Raw genomic sequence first — 18,081 nt, forward strand, 5'->3', positions numbered from 1 at the left:
GAAATATCCAACATCACAAGTCTTTTAGGTAATGACTGAATGTCCAAAGCCAATGGCCTCTCCGCCGAAATGAATGCCAAACTACCCATAGTCTCGGCCTTTCTGCTCAAGGCATCCGCAACCACATTCACCTTGCCCAGATGGTAAAGGATGGGTATATCATAGTCCTTCAGCAACCTAAGCCACATGGGCTATCTCAAATTAAGGTCCCTTTGCTTAAACAAATGCTACAATCTATGATGATCGGGGTAAATCTCATAGGACACTCCGTAAAGATAATGCCTCAAGATCTAGAGAGCATTAACTATCGTGACCAACTCCAAATCATGTACGGGGTAATTATTCTCGTGGGGCTTCAGTTGACATGAAGCATATACAATAACTCGCCCCTCCTACATCAATACACAACCCAAGCCAACGCGTGAAGCATTGAAATACACGGTATACATCCCTGAACCGGAGGGCAACACTAACACCAGTGCTGTAGTCAAAGAGGTCTGGAGCTTATGAAAGCTCATTTCGCAATCATCGGGCCATCTGAACGAAGCACCCTTCTGGGTCAATCTAGTCAAAGGCTCTACAATAGACAAGAAACCCTCTACAAACCAACAATAATAACCTGCTAACCCCAAGAAACTCCTTATCTCGGTCGCTGTGGTAGGACGAGGCCAACTCTGGACTGCCTCGATCTTCCTGGGACCCACCTTAATACCCTCATGTGATACAGCATGCCCCAAGAAAGCCACAGAATCCAACCAAAACTCGCACTTAGAGGACTAAGCATATAACTTCTGTTCCCGTAAGGTCTAAGGCACTAACCTCAAATGCTGCTCGTGCTCCCCCATACTATGCATGTAGATCAATATGTCATCTATGAGGACAATGAAAAATGAGTCAAGATAAGGCCTGAACACCTGATTTATCAAATCCATAAATGCCACCGGAGTGTTGGTCAAGCCGAATGACATCACTAAAAACTCATAGTGCCCATACCCGGTTCGGAAAGCCGTCTTCGGTACATCCGAAGCACAAATCTTTAGCTGATGATACCCGAATCTCAAGTCGATCTTAAAGAACACCCTGGCACCCTGTAACTAGTCAAACAAGTCATCAATGTGTGCCAATAAGTACTTATTCATGTTGGTGACTTTGTTCAACTGGAAGTAATCAATGCACATCCGTATACTCCCATCCCCCTTCTTCACAAATAATAGGACACACTAGGTCTGATGAACCCATTCTCAAGCAACTCCTAAAACTCTCGTACCACCGCCACTGAATCCAACGCGGGCGTCTCTGTAGTAGTATCCCAAACAAAGGCCAAATAGGCCAAACAACCCTTCTTGACCATATGTCGAGCCTTTAAGAAAGAAATAACCCGGCTGGAAGTACCAACAGACGAACCCCTCCACTATAATTTAGGAAGCTCAGGCATTGTTAAGGTAACAATCTTGTCATAGCAATCAAGAATGGAATGGTACGGTGACAACAAATCCACGCTCAGGATAACCTCGAAAAGTCACCACACAGGACCGGTAGACCCCATCCATATTAGAAGAATCACCCACTGGCGTGGAAATGTATATATGAATAACCAAAGACTTGCAAGATACATCCAGATAAGTAGCAAATAGAGAAGAAACATAGGGATTTAGACCCTGGATCAAATATTACCAAGGCATCCCTACGGCAGATAGAAATAGTACCTGTGATCATTGCATTGGAGGCGACTGCCTCTAGCCTGGCAGGGAAAGCATAGAATCTAGCCGGAGCACCACCTAACTGGCCTCCTCCTCTAGGGCAAGCGCTACCCACCTGCCCTCCGCCTCTGGCCGGGCAGACGGGTGGTGTGGTAGATAGTGTGGTAATCATGGGCCAATGGGACAAAATCTCTTCACGTGGCCAAACTCCTCGCACTTGAAACAACCCCTCGGAGTAGTGGACTGCTGACTTGAAGTCCGACCCCGATGGCCTGAATACCTACTGGAGAAACCCTGAATAGCCGATGGACGGTAAGTACTCTCTGGGATAGCACTGAAATAAGGTCGTGCTGGAGCTCTCCGAGCAAGCGGTGGTGCTAACTGCATGGGCCTGCTAGACTGGCCCCTCATGAACTGACCTCTGCCACCAGGTGGGGCACCACTAAATCCACCAAGCTACCGGGCTGCTTGTCCCTCGGTGCAACCTCTCCACTGCAGTTGCAAATATGCTCAATCCTTTGAGCTATATACATAACCTGATGAAAGGGAGTCCCCATCTCTGCCTCACGGGCCATAGAAACCTGAATCTCAGGGTGCAGACCTGTAATGAACCTCAACACCCTCTATGCATCTATGGGGAGTATAATAGATGCATGGCGAGACAAGTTAGTAAATCTTGCCTCATAGTCGGTCACAAACATATGACCCTCACAGAGTCGCTCAAACTGACCCGGAAGCTCCTGTCTCTCCGAAGGTGGAATGTATTTCTCCAAGAACAAATGTGTAAACTTATCCCAAGTCAAGGGAGGTGAACCTGTTAGCCTGCTAAGGAGGTAAGCCTGCCACCATATGTGGGCCTTGTCCTCAGGCTGAAAGGTGGTGAAGTCCACCCCGTTAGACTCCAATATCCCCATGTTCCGTAGCCTATCCTTCCACCGGTCAATGAAATCATGGGGGTCCTCTGACCGCTTACCCCCAAAGTTAGGGGGGAGAAGCCTACTCCATCTGTCCAGCCACTTCTGCTGATCAACAGACTCTGGCATATCCACTGCAATTGTCTGGGCCCCGAAAGCAGGTAGTACACCTGGGGTCTAATAAATGGCAACAGTGTGCCCTAGAGCCTGAGCGGTAGGGGTCTGTGCTTCCCCTCTCGCTTGAGATATGGATGGGTCCGCTGGAATTAAACTAGCCTACATCATTGAGTCCATGAACCCACCATACAACGCATGACCTCCTAAAATACCGGTGCAGTCATGAAATCTGTCGTGGCTGGCTTGGCTGCAGGCACCTCATCCTGCTCCTCAATAACAGGATCCTCCATTGGATCCACTGGTGGTACAATGGGAGAGACCCTAGGATGCCCTCATACTCTGACAGGAGCTGGAGCCCTCCCCCGGCCTCTGCCTCGTCTTCTAGCAATGGGGGGAGAAACTCCTCTATTGCCCGAAATATATCTGCCGCGCACATTATCACCATCTCTGAGAGATCAATAGAAAGATACTTAGCATAATATCATCTGCACAATATGAGATAAAGAAAAAGAGGTTTCCTAACACCCTGTAGCCTCTCGAAGATAGGTACGGACGTCTCCGCACCGATCTGCAAGACTCTACTAGGCCCGTTCATGACTCGTGAGACCTATGTTAACCTAAAGCTCTGATACCAAGATGTCACGACCTAAAACCCGTGATAGGTTGCGATGTCACCTAACACTGCTGTTAGGAAAGCCTACAAGTAAACCTACAATTTAATTACCCCTTTTTAACTTTTAAAACAAAAGTTTCATTTTTTTAAAAGAACAAAATAAGTAAGATCTCATGCAGCCATACATACTCTTTTCTCTACAAATTACCATCGAGAGAAATGCATCAATTGTAGTGAAAATAATGATAAGTACATAAATGCTAAAAGTCCCCAAAATCTGGTGCCACAAGTGCATTAGCAGTCTAGAGAATATACAAAACTAATAAACTATTGTCTGAAAGGTAATAGATAGAAATAACAAACAAGGTATAGAGAGACTTCGGTGTTGCAGATCAAAGCAAGGCAAGCAGCTCACCACTAAGTCTCTGTAGAAGAGTGACTACGTGCCCATGTGACCACTGGTAGTACCTTTCTCAGTATCTGCACATTTAGTGCAGAAGTGTAGCGTGAGTACGAAAAACAACACGTACCTAGTAAGTATCTAGTCTAACCTCGAAGAAGTAGTCACAAGGGGTCGACTTGATACTTACACTAGGTCAAACAATAATAAAAATACATAAAGTAGACATGGTAAGTGTACAACAAGTAACAACGAAGCAAATACAAGTAATTACAGTAATTCCACACATGAGCCTATAACAAATCACTAAACATGTCATACCGACCTTGAAGGCGCTAACTCAACTGTTACCAAACCAAATCCAGTCTCAAATATTAAGCACGAAGCTGCCGAGGTGAACAACCCGATCCCATAAGAATGGTAGTACTCAGTACTACCGAGGCGAATGACCCGATCCCATAAGAGTAATTTATTACACTACCGAGGCGATCAACCCGATCCTATAAGAGTAATTTATTACACTGCTGAGGCGAACGACCCGATTCCATAAGAATAGATAAATTTAACTTGCTCGTGGAAGAACATGCAAGTTGAGAAGAAAAAGATCCATAGTTTATCAAATATTTATTATTTTTTTCAAAGTAAGAGGCTAAGTCAGTATCTTTATTCAAATCCTCAATCTCAGTCATAATCAAGAAAATTAATACATAAGATAGGTACAAATAGCATAATTAAAGGCATGATGTGAATCTAAGTTTATCCGGACATATCTTGAATATAGCTACGTACGGACTCTCGTCACCTCATGCGTACATATCCCCACAACAAGTAGCACACAATAATTAATACACCTAAGGGGATAAGTTCTCTCTTATAAGATTAGGCAAGAGACTTACCTCGCTTTCAAGTCCACTAACCAGCTCTTTAACTTTGCTAGAGCTCCCCAAACAATGCCGAGCAATCCGAAGCTAATCAAAAGTCATATGAACTAATCAATAAGTGCTCAAAAGTTCATAATTTAACCACCAGAGTAATTACCCACCCAATTTGAAAGGTTCCTAAAATTCATCCTCCGGCCCACGCACCTGGATTCCGGAAATGTTCACAAATAAATGTTACCCTTAACCTCACGGATACAAATATATAATGTCTACTCAATTCCATAATCATTTTCGTAGTCTAATCCCAATATTTATCAAAACTTAGGTTTTTCAACAACTCCTAAAATTTTCACATTTTACCCATTAAAACCTACCCATAATCTATGTATTTGACTTACATTATGTATAAATTACTCACCTTACAATACTTGATGAAAACCCCTCTCCAACAAGATCCAAATTTTGACCACACAAGTGAGAAATGGGAAAAATAAGCCTAAGTCCTGTCTTTAAATAAAGACACTGCCTAGTGATTCCTTCTTCGCGATCGTGGTAGGGCTCTCGTGATCGCGAAGGCAAAATACCAAGCCCAGGAAAAATGTCCTTCGTGAACGCAAGACCAGACTCACGAACGCGAAGGCTTAGCTGGCTTACTCATTGTGAATGCGACAACCTCAACGTAAAAGCGAAGGCCATCAACTGACCCCCTTCCCCATTTAGCCACAGACTTTGTGAACGCAAAGGCTAGAGAGCGAACGTGAAGTCCAGTGGCCCAGGGCATAGCGATCGCGGTCCCCCTCTCGCGAACGAATAGGGAAAAATGCCACCTTTCCCTATTCCTTCATCGCAAACGCGACTCCTTCTCCGAGTTCACAAAGAAGGAAACCAAAACAAAAATAGCAGATGTTTTTTGACTTAGCTACGAGTGGTCCGAAATTCACCCGAGCCACCCGGGAGTAATGACCCGACCAATCGTCTTGAGTTCTAGCGCGTTGTCTGATGGTTTGAGGCATTGCATGGCTTTACTTCAGGTATTATGACATGTTCGTGTGGTCGGAATTGAATTTTGGGAAATTCAGAGTTGATTCGGATGGAAAATTCAAAATTCAGAAGCTTTAAATTGGAAGAGTTGAATAAGGTTTGAATTTTGTGTAAACAACCTTGGAATGGGGATTTGAAGGTTTCAATAGGTTTGTATGATGATTTCGGACATGGGCGTATGTTCGAGTTGAGTATCGGGTCGCCCTGGAGCATTTCGACGCTCATTATGGAAAGTTTACATTTTGAAAGTTTAAGAATTTTTTATGTTTTATTTGAAGTGGAGTTTTTTGTTATCGATGTCCGTTTGAGTTTTCGAGCCTTGGATTAGATTTGTATACTGATTTATGACTTGTGCATAAAGTTTGGCATCATTACGGAAAGTTTAAGTGTGATTCAGATGCGTTCAGCGAAGTTTGAATGTTTGAGAGTTTAAAGAAAGGTTTCGATCGTCAATTCATAATTTTGATGCTGTTTGACGTAATTTGAAGCTTCGACTAAGTCCGTATCATGCCTTGGGACGTGTTGGAAGTTTTGGACGGGGTCCTGGGGCCTCGGGTGCGAATCAGATTAGAAACGGATCGAGTTTGGGCTTGAAAGAATTGCTGAGGGAGCTGTGATCTGGTGCAATCGCACCTGCGTGGAAAGAGTTGCAGGTGCGAGACCGCAGAAGTGGCCCTGGTGTCGCAGAAATGGTTGGGTTTGGGGTTGGTTGGATTCGCAGGTGCGAGAACTTTACCACACCCATGGGCGCATAGATGCGGGCGAAGGAGCACAGATGCGTAAGTGGTCTGGGGCTGGAAGATCGCAGGTGCAGATGTTGTAGCACACCTGTGGAGCCGCAGGTGCGGTCATGGGCGACTAGGTGCCGAAGGCTACTTGAGCTAGGGAGTCCGCAGAAAAGGATGCGCATCTGCAATTGAGGGCCCGCAGAAGTGAAAACCTGGCATCTTGGGGGGAAGCCGCATCTGCGAGGTAGCTTCCGCAGAAGCGGAGCCGCAGAAGTGCAGGGAGTTCCGCAGATGCACAAAATTGACTGGGCAGAATATATATGCTAGCCAATGCGGGATTTGCTCATTTCATTTCATTTTTCTCTTTTGGAGCCGACTTTGGGGCGATGTTGGAAAGCTATTTCATCCACCTCTTGGAGGTAAGTGTTTGTAAACCTCTTTTGATTATATTTCATAAATACATATGGAATTTTAACATGGAAATTAGTAGAAATTGGGGGATTTTGTAAAAAACCTAGAATTTGGTATTTTGGATTTTTGACCATGAAATTGGACATGGAATTGGGAATACATTATATATTTGAGTTCATAATGTTATGGGTAATGATTATCTTCGAAAAGTTTCAGAATTCGGGCACGTGGGCCCGATTGTTGACATTATTGACTTTTCGAGCGGAGTTGGGAATTATTATAAATTGATTAAATATGGGTAAAGAGTATATATTTATGGGTTTGCACATTTGTTTGACTAGTTTTGGAGAGACGGGCATCGGTTTGGAGGTGTTGGAGCCGGTTATGGAACTTTGGAGCGAGGTAAGTCTTCTGTCTAACTCTGTGAGGGGAAACTACCCCTAGGTGATGTATTTGATATGTGCTACTTGTTGCGGGCGCTACATACGCACGAGGTAACGGGAGTCTGTATGTATCTAAATTCATGTTATTGTCCGGGTAGACTTAGGTTCACACCATGCTATAACTGTACTATTTGAATTGTCCCTTGCCTATTAAATTCCTTTATTTTTTTACATGACTACTTGAGACTAGACTTTCACAAAGTGATAGACTTGCTATGGTAGAGAGTTGACGGTCTTTATGATTAGCTGCGAAATAATTATACTCCTCTTACGAATTTTTCCCGCGCTATGCGTTTTCATCGAAAAGTTTTCTTTAAAGTTCATAACTCGTGCGTTTATTCGTGAATGGGGTCAAGGACCCGTTAAAGCTTCTTATTCTAATGGAATTGGGCCGTTCGCCTCGGCAGTATAATAGATACATATATGGTTCGTGCCATTCGACCCTCGGCAGTGCGCACATTATGATGGGATTGGGCCATTCGCCTCGACAGGATTATGTATCACACTCGCATGGGAGTGGGCCGTTTGCCTCACAATGTAATAGATGTATCTATGGTTCATGCCGTTCGACCCTCGACAGTGCATATATTAAGATGGGATCGTGCCGTTCGACCCTCGATAGTGCACATATTATGATGAGATCGGGTCGTAGGCCTCGGCATTTCTATAAATTACTCTTATGAAATCGTGTGTAATATTTGAGGCCCATTATATATATACTCTAATTGAGGAGGTAACTGCTTAGTGAGAGCTTGAGTTTACCGTTCGGAGGAGGATTGTACCTCGTATTTATATTTGTTCATACCGTTTATCTGCTCTACCCCATATTTATTTACTTCTTACTGTACCTGTCTTATTGGACCACTAGTAAGTATCGATGTCGACCCCTCGTCACTACTTCTTTGGGGTTAGGTTAGATACTTACTGGGTACACGTTAATTTACGTACTCATGCTACACTTGCTGCACTTATTGTGCAGGTATATATATGTTTCTGGTGGTCTTCCGGGCACAGAAGTGCAACATTTGCGGGGAATTTACGATGAGCTGTATTCCATGTTACGATCCGCATCATATAAAGTCTCCATCAGGGTTATTTATGTTCTCCTGTCTAACTTGTATTTCCGACAGATGTTGTATTTTATTATATTTCCTAGTTAATGCTCATGCTCTTGTGACACCGGTTTTTTTGGGTTCCTACTAGTTGTTTGTTATTGTCGTTCACGTAATTATTATCATTTTACCATGTAAATTCTATTTTATACTATTTAATTAATGGATATTATGATTTTGAAAGTAATAAAATGAGTAATTAAGTTGATCAATCACCGTTGGCTTGCTTGACGACGCGTTAGGCGCCATCGCGACCTTTATTGGATTTTGGGTCGTGACACCAGGACCCCGTCCAATTGCACCAACAAGTACGTAAACATAATACGGACCTCCTCGGACCCTCAGAACACATAAAACAACATCGAAATAAAGAATCACACCCCTTAACCAAATTGACTCAACTTATGAACTTCAAACTTTTTAACTAGCTCCGAACGCGTCGAATCATACTTAGAAGAATCGCGATGACACCAAATTTTGTGTACAGGTCATAAATGACTATACGGATCTATTCCAGGTTTGAAATCTCAAACGCACATCAATAGCACCAAAACCAAATTTAAACTAAATTCAAAGAACTAGAAAACCTTCAATGCACCAACTTTCAATATTAGGCGCCGAAACGCTTCTGTAATGACCCGAATGGTCGTTTCGAGAGTTGTAACCCCATTCTCCTATTTACTGCTCCATTTATGCTTTATAGCTGTTATATAACTTATCGAGGTAGTTGGTTCAGGTCCGGAGAGATTTCGGAATGAATTGAGACATTTACTCTCATAATGGAAAGCTTAAGTTGGAAAAATTGACCGGATATTGACTTATATGTAAACGACATTGGATTTGAATTTTGATGGTTCCTTTAGCTCCGTTAGGTGATTTTGGACTTAGGAGCGCGTCCGGATTGTGATTTGGAGGTCCGTAGTTGAATTAGGCTTGAAATGACGAAAGTTGGAATTTTGAAAAGTTTGACCGGGAGTGGACTTTTTTATATCGGCATCGGATTTCGACTAAGGAAGTTGGAGTAGGTTCGTGGTGTAATTTGTGACTTGTGTGCAAAATGTGGAGTCAATCGGACGTGATTTGAAAGGTTTCGGCGTCGTGTGTTGAGTTTGGAAGTTTCAAAGTTCATTAGGCTTGAATCTATGTGCGATTTGTGTTTTTGATGTTGTTTGAGGTGATTTTATGGTTCTACTAAGTTCGTATCGTGTTTTAACACTTGTTGGTATGTTTGGTTGAGGTCCCGGGGGCCTCGGGTTGATTTCGGGTGGTTAGCGGATCAAGGTTTGAAGTTGAAGAGTTGCTGAATTTTGAGGACTGCTGGTGTAATCGCACCTGTGGAGTGGGCATCGCAGGTGCGAGCCTGCAGAAGCGGGAAGGGTGCCGCAGAATCAGGCTAGGAAGGATTTGGCAGAGGTCACAGGTGCGAGGTCTTTTTCGCACCTGCAAGGCCACAGATGCAGCGAAGAGGGCGCATAAGCGGAGTGTTAAGGAGTTGAGGGGCGTAGGTTACTTCTGTAGAAGCGGATCATGGGCCGCAGAAGTGCCTCCGCAGGTGCAAGACCTGGAGAGCAGGTGCGAGCCCAGGTGAGTTAAGTGACTTTCCACCACAGAAGCGGATTTTGGGACCGCAAGTGCGGTTTGACTAGGCAGAGCATATAAACATAAAGGTTCGCTATTCTCTTCATTTTCTAACATTTTGAGCTCGGATTTTGGATGTTTTTGAGAGGACTTTCAAGGGGATTCTTGAGGTAAATTCCTTGTGTTCAGTTTTCTTCAATAGTTATGTTTCCCCACTGATTTTCCACCTAGATGGTATGTTTTTGAGGTGTAATTTGGGGGTTTGAGGCTAGGGATTTGGAGAGTTGATTTTGGGGATTTGAATGACCAATTGGTGTTAGATTTTGATAAATTTGGTATGGCTAGACTCGTGGTCGAATGGGTTTTCGGGTTTTGTGACTTTTGTTGGATTTCGAGACATGGGCTCGGGGACAGGTTTGAGCCGATTTCGAATTTTTGAATTATAACTTTGTAATTTCTTGTAGAATTGATTCTTTTAGCCCGTATTGTATTGTATTGTATTGTATTGTATTGTATTGTTTGTGGCTAGATTCGAGTCCTTTGGAGGATGATTTGCGAGGCAAAGGCGTATTGGAGTAGGGATTTGCTCGGATTGAGGTAAGTGACACTTCTAAACTTGATTCTTAGGGTACGAAACCCCGAACTCATGTGTTATGTGATTGGTATTAAGGTGACGCACATGCCAAGTGACGGGCGTGCACGCGTACACCGTGAGAATTGTGATCTGGTCGATTCCATGGCACTGTCTAGTGGTTCTATCTTGTTGATACCCATGTTTTCATTATGTGATAAAGTAATTGAGCTGTCACTCATGCTAGATATCATGTTTAGGATTTATGCCGGTACTATTGGGACCCATAGTGGTCGTTTCTTGTTTTTGTCTTACTGATTTCATTAATATTTCGCACTTAGTCATAGTCATTAATTTCGTATCATATCTCAGTCTCTGTTGTTATTTACTGATACATCATATTATTGTTTTCGTGCTAGTATCATGACATTATGAGCCCGTGAGGGAGAGACTGGAGAGATTGATGATTGAGTGAGGTCGAGTGCCTGATTATGAGTAATATTTATGGGATCAGGCTACACGCCGCAACGGTTATACTGATTTATGATAATGCTGAAGGAGCCCCTCCGCAGTCTGCACACCCCCCAGTGAGTGTGATTGATTATATTGTGGGATGGATCTTCCGTGGACATGAATCTTGTCCGAAGCAATATATACCTGGAGATGGATCTTCTCCGTGGGCTGGATTGGCCCTACTCGGTACTAGGTGAAGGATGGTCAGTGATGTATATATTCTAGGATGGATCTTCCCTGGGCCGTATGGGCCATATACAGTACCGAGTGATTGAGCATTTGAGAGTGTGAGCACATGAGGCTGTCAGCATGGCACATCACATACAACATGTGCATTAGCATGTAGAAGTAGAGGAGTTATATTCTTCATATCATTCAGATTTGATCCATTTTTATCGTTTTGAGATATTTATCGAACTTGAAAGCATGTCTACGTTTCTGCACTGTTATTTTTGTATTGAAATGTGCCGGTTGTGTTCGTCACTACTTTCAGTCCACAATTTGGTTTTGTTACTTATTGAGTTAGTTGTACTCACGCTACACCCTGCAGCTCATGTGCAGATCCAAGTGTTTCTGATATGGCGGCTGCTGAGTGAGGAGCCGAGATCTCGGAGACTATGGAGGTAGCTGCATGGGGGTTCGCAGGACTTGACTCTCCTTCATTATCTTTATTTGTATTTCAATTCTTATTTCCTCAGACATTGTAGTAGGCTGTATCCTGGTATAAATGCTCATGTACTCGATGACACCCCAGTTTTGGGAGAGATTTGTATGGCGTTGTGGTTTTATTTCGGGTCTTAAAGGGTTTTCTTAAATAATAATTGCTTCCATTTAATTTTCAATGCTTTTATTTGGTTGAACTGGTTGAGTAGTTGGCTTGCCTAGTTCCATGATTGGCGCCATCACGACGGTTGGTTTTGGGTCGTGACAAGTTGGTATCAGAGCCTATGTTACATAGGTCTCACGAGTCATGAGCAGGTTTAGTTGAGTCTTACGGATTGGTACGGAGACGTATGTACTTATCTTCGAGAAGCTGCCAAACCCTTAGAAAATTTCACATTCTTGTATTCTTGTCGTGCGGATTTGTTGATTTCCGGTAACTAAACTTCTGTTATTCTATTATCTCACAGATGGTTAGGACACGTACTATTGGACAGGATGGACAACCATCAGTACCACCAGCTAGGGCCATGAGAGGACGAGGTCGCGGTAGAGGCAGGGGTGTAGCTCGTACAGCAGTGAGGGCAGCACATGCAAACCTACCAGTTGCTCCAGCTCAAGAGCAGATTCCAGATATAGTTGAGCCGGCGGGACCAGCTCAGGCACCAGCCATGCCCATTGTGCTTCCAGGCCTTCAAGAGGCTCTAGCACATATATTGATAGTTTGCACCGGCCTCGCTCAGGTGTTTTCGGCTCAGGCCGCACCAGGCACTTCTCAGGCTGGGGGAGGTACTCATATCCCTGTTGCCCGTACTCTATAGTAGGTAGTGCAGGGACTTCAGATATCGGGAGCACTACCAGCCCAGCTGGTTGCAGTTGCTCAGGCCCCGGTAGTCCCCGATATAGCCAAGATGAGCAGGGGAGACTTGAGAGATTTGGGAGGCTACGACCTCCATCATTTAGCGGTGCTGAGTCAGAGGATGCTCAGGGCTTTCTGGATAAGTGCAAGTGGATGCTTCAGACATAGGGTATTCTGGAGACCAGTGGGGTCTCGTTCACTACTTTTCAGTTTTCTGGGGCTGCCTTCAGATGGTGGGAGGCTTATAAGAGGCGCATGCTGGTCGGTGCAGCACCACTTACATAGTAGGAGTTCTCCGTTCTCTTCTTGGAGAAGTTCGTGCTGTAGTCTCATAGAGAGGATCTGCACAGGTAGTTTGAGCAGCTTCGTCAGGATGGCATGTCTGTGATGTAGTACGAGATGAGGTTTTCTGCATTGGCTTGTCACGTAGTTTGGCTGGTTGCCACTGATAGGGAGAGGATTAAGAGGTTCATCGATGGCCTCACATATAGTTGCGGTTGCTTATGACTAGGGAGAGGGTATCTGGTGCTACTTTTGATGAGGTAGTTAACATTGCTCGACAGATAGAGATGGTCCGCAGTTAGGAGCGGGTTGAGAGGGAGGCCAAGAGGCCTCGAGGGTCAGGAGGTTTTAGTGGTGTTCCTTCTAGAGGTCAGTTCCACCACGGCAGGGGTCATCCTTATAGGTATGTTCAGGCGGCTTATCCAGTTCACTGTGGTGCATCATTTGGCCATGGTTCATATAGTACACATCACGACCAGGCATCTCTTAGTGCCCTTCCAGCTCAGAGTTCGTCCCATACACCTTCAGTTCATGGCTCATCGGCACTGGGTTCTTCTAGTGGGTATTCTGGTGCTCGGGGCTCCCTCCAGTCCCCACCGCCATTCGCAGGGAGGGGTTGTTTCGAGTGTGGAGATATGGGTCACATCAAGAGGTATTGTCCCCGCCTTACGGGAGGTCCAGCTCAGCAGAGGAGTCAGCCTACGACTTCAGCACCCGTTACTTTACCACCCGCTCAGCCAGCTCGGGGTGGGGCCCAGTCAGCTAGAGGTCACCCTAGAGGGGGAGGCTGATCAGGTGGCGGTCAGACCCAATTCTATGCTATTCTTGCCAGACCAGATACTGTTGCTTCAGACGCAATGATCACAAGTATTGTCTCAGTTTGCCACATGAAGGCCTCTGTACTATTTTCCCCTAGTTCCACTTATTCATATGTATCATCATATTTTGCTCATCATTTTGATATGCCCTGTGAGTTCTTAGTTTCATCTGTTCATGTCTCTACGACGGTGGGCGATACTATTATTGTGGACCGTGTATATCAGTCATGTGTAGTGACCATTGGGAGTCTGGAGACTAGAGTTGATCTCTTGTTGCTTAGTATGGTTGATTTTTACGTGATATTGGGTATGGATTGGTTGACTCCATGTCATGCTGTTCTAGATTGTCACGCTATGACTGTGACTTGGCGATGCTGGGGTTGCCCAGGATTGAGTGGGGAGGTACTCTAGACTATGTTCCCGGTAGAGTGATTTCATACTTGAAGGCTCAGCGGATGGTTGTTTATCTTATCTGGCCTTTGTGAGGGATGTTAGTGCCGATGCTCCCACTATTGATTTTGTTCCGGTGGTGTGGGAGTTTCCGTACGTATTTCTTGCAGACTTGCAGGGCATACCGCTCGACAAGGATATTGACTTTGGTATTGACTTGGTGCCGGGCACTCAGCCCATTTCTATTCCACCATATCATATGAAACCAAATGATTTGAAGGAATTAAAAGAGCAACTTTAGGAACTCTTTGATAAGGGGTTTATTCGGCCTAGCGTGTTGCTTTGGGGTGCACCAGTTCTGTTTGTGAAGAGAAGGATGGCTCTATGAGGATGTGCATTGATTATAGGCAGTTGAACAAAGTTATAATCAAGAACAAGTATCCTTTGCCGTGTATTGATGATCTGTTTGACCACCTTTAGGGAGCGAGAGTGTTCTCCAAGATTGATTTGAGGTCTGGGTATCACCAGTTGAAGATTCGGGACTCGGATATTCTAAAGAGAGCCTTCAGGACCCGTTACGGTCATTATGAGTTCCTTGTGATGTCTTTTGGGCTGACCAGCACCCCAACAGCATTCATGCATCTGATGAACAATGTGTTTCAGCCTTATCTCGACTCGTTTGTTATAGTGTTCATTGATGATATCCTGGTTACTCTCGTAGCCAGGAGGAGCATGCCCAGCATTTGAGGATTGTGTTGCAGTGGTTGAGGGAGGAGAAGCTTTATGCCAAGTTCTCCAAGTGTGAGTTTTGGCTCAGCTCAGTGGCATTCTTGGGATACGTGGTATCTAGTGAGGGTATTCAGGTGGATTCGAAGAAGATAGAGGCGATTCAGAGTTGGCCCAAGCCGTCTTCAGCTACGGAGATTCGGAGCTTTCTCGGCTTGGTCGGTTATTAGCATCGCATTATGGAGGGTTCTCGTCTTTTGCATCGCCCTTGACCAAATTAACCCAAAAGGGTGCTCCTTTCAGGTGGTCGGATGAGTGTGAGGAGAGCTTTCAAAAGTTCAAGAATGCCTTGACCACAAATCCAGTTCTAGTTTTGCCATCAGCTTCCGGTTCTTAAACAGTGTATTATGATGCTTCTCGGATCGGTATCGGGTGTGTGTTGATGCAAGAGGGTAGAGTGATCACTTATGCTTCGCATCAGTTGAAGCCTCACGAGAGGAACTACCCTGTTCATGATTTGGAGTTAGCTGGCATTGTTCATGCATTGAAGATTTGGAGGCATTATCTCTACGGTGTGTCTTGTGAGGTGTTTACGAATCATCGGAGTCTCTAGCACTTTTTCAAATAAAAGGATCTAAATTTGAGGCAGCGGAGATGGTTGGAGCTGCTAAAGGACTATGGTATCACCATCCTGTATCATCTCGGGAAGGCCAATGTAGTAGCCGATGCCTTGAGTAGAAAGACAGTGAGTATGGGTAGTCTTGCATTCATTCCTGTTGGAGAGAGACCTCTAGTAGTTGATGTTCAGGCTTTGGCCAACCAGTTCGTGAGAATGGATATTTTGGAGCCCAACCGGGTTCTAGCTTATGTGGTTTATCGGTCTTCCTTATATGATCGCATCAGAGAGCGCCAATATGATGATCCCATTTGCTTGTCCTTAAGGACACGGTTCAGCACGGCGATGCCAGAGATGTGACTATTGGGGATGATGGGGTATTGAAGATGCAGGGTCAGATTTGTGTGCCTAATTTGGATGGGCTACTTGAGTTGATTCTTGAAGAGGCCCACAGTTTGCGGTATTCCATTCATCCGGGTGCTGCGAAGATGTATCAGGACTTGAGGCAACACTATTGGTGGAGGAGAATGAAGAAGGGTGTAGTGGGGTTTGTAGCTCTGTGCCTTAACTGTCAGCAGGTGAAGTATGAGCATCAGAGACCGAGTGGATTGCTTCAGAGGTTAGAGATTCCAGAGTGGAAGTGGGAGCGGATCACCATGGATTTCGTAGTTAGTCTCCCACGGACTTCGAGGAAGTTTGATGCTATTTGGGTGATTGTAGATCGACTGACCAAGTCTGCGCACTACATTCCAGTTGGTACTGCATATTCTTCAGAGCGGTTGGCTGAGATTTACATCCGAGTGATCGTCCGCCTTCACGGTGTGCCAGTGTCCATCATTTCAGATCGAGGCACGCAGTTTACATCACAGTTCTGGAGAGTAGTATAGCGAGAGTTAGGCACCCAGGCTGCGTTGAGCATAACATTTCACACTCAGACGGACGGACAATCCGAGTGCACTATTCATATATTGGAAGACATGCTACGCACTTGTGTCATTGATTTTGAGGGTTCTTGGGATTAGTTTCTGCCACTCGCGGAGTTTGCCTACAACAATAGCTACCAGTTGAGCATTCAGATGGCTCCGTATGAGGCTTTGTATGGGAGACGCTATAGATCTCCGGTGGTTTTGTTCGAGTTGGGGGAGGCTAGACTATTGGGTACTGACTTGGTTTAGGATGCATTGGACAAGGTTAAATTGATTCAGGAGCGGCTTCACAAGGCGCAGTCCAAACAAAAGAGTTATGCAGACATGAAGGTCCGTGACGTTGCTTACATGGTTGGGGAGAAGGTTCTGCTGAAGGTTTCACCCATGAAGGGTGTTATGAGATTCGGGAAGAAGGGCAAGTTGAGCCCTCGGTTCATTGGGCCTTTTGAGGTACTTCAGAGGATTGGAGAGGTGGCTTATAAGTTTGACCTGTCACCTAGCTTGTCGAGTGTGCATCAAGTATTTCATGTTTCTATGCTTCAGAAGTATGTCGGCGATCCGTCTCATGTTCTGGATTTCAGCACAGTTCAGTTGGATGGTGATTTGACTTATGATGTGGAGACGGTGGCTATTCAGGATCGGCATGTTCGAAAGTTAAGATCAAAGGATATAACTTCAGTGAAGATACAGTGGAGAGGTTAGCCCTTTGAGAAGGCTACTTGGGAGACCAGACGAGAGATGCGGAGCAAATATTCAGTCCTATTTGAGACTCCAGGTATGTTTCTAGACTCGTTCGAGGAAGAACGTTTATTTAAGAGGGGGAGAATGTAACGACCCGGCCGACCGTTTTGAGAGTGGTAGCCCAGTTCCCACATTTACTGCTTCCTTTGTGTTTTATAGCTGTTATATGACTTATCGGGTTAGTTGGTTCGGGTCCGAAGAGATTTCAGAATGCATTGAGACACTTAGTCTCATAATGAAAAGCTTAAGTTGGAAAAGTTGACTGGATGTTGACTTATGTGTAAACAACCTTGAATTTGAATTTTGATGGTTCCGTTAGCTCCATTAGGTGATTTTGGACTTAGGAGCGCGTCCGGATTGTGATTTGGAGGTCCGTAGTAGAATTAGGCTTGAAATGACGAAAGTAGAATTTTGGAATGTTTGACCGGAGTGGACTTTTTGATATCGGCATCGAATTTTGATTTTGGAAGTTGGAGTAGGTTCGTGGTGTCATTTGTGACTTGTGTGCAAAATGTGGAGTCAATCGGACATGATTTGAAAGGTTTCGGTGTCGGGTGTTGAGTTTGGAAGTTTCAAAGTTCATTGGCTTGAATCTATGTGCGATTTGTGTTTATATGTTATTTGAGGTGATGTGATGGTTCGACTAAGTTTGTATCGTGTTTTAAGACTTGTTGGTATGTTTGGTTGATGTCCCGAGGGCCTCGGGTTGATTTAGGGTGGTTAACGGATCAAGGTTTGAAGTTGAAGAGGTGCTGAAGTTTGAGGACTGCTGGTGTAATCGCACCTGCGGAGTGGGCATCGCAGGTGCGAGCCCGCATAAGCAGGAAGTGAGCCGTAGAATCGGGCCAGGAACGAATTGGCAGAGGTCGCAGGTGCGAGGCCCTTTCCGTACATGCAAGGCCGCAGAAGCGGAGTGTGAAGGAGTTGAGGGGCGTAGGCTGCTTCCGCAGAAGCATATCATGGGACGCAGAAGCGCCTCTGCAGGTGCGAGCCCAGGTGAATTAAGTGACTTCCGCAGGGGCAGAGTTTCCACCATAAAAG

At 44.9% G+C, this 18,081-nt stretch overlaps 1 protein-coding gene across 1 annotated transcript; it reads right to left on the reverse strand.

Annotated features, from left to right (window-relative positions):
• Positions 1–2,323: 2,323 nt before the first annotated feature.
• LOC142172167 (uncharacterized) lies at positions 2,324–2,743 on the reverse strand. The gene has a single exon (XM_075235951.1). The coding sequence runs from the start codon at positions 2,741–2,743 to the stop codon at positions 2,324–2,326; it is 420 nt and encodes a 139-aa protein (XP_075092052.1).
• Between the last annotated feature and the right edge of the window lie 15,338 nt (positions 2,744–18,081).

Source organism: Nicotiana tabacum, chromosome 17 (genome assembly GCF_000715075.1).
Source record: "Nicotiana tabacum cultivar K326 chromosome 17, ASM71507v2, whole genome shotgun sequence".
NCBI lineage: Eukaryota > Viridiplantae > Streptophyta > Magnoliopsida > Solanales > Solanaceae > Nicotiana > Nicotiana tabacum.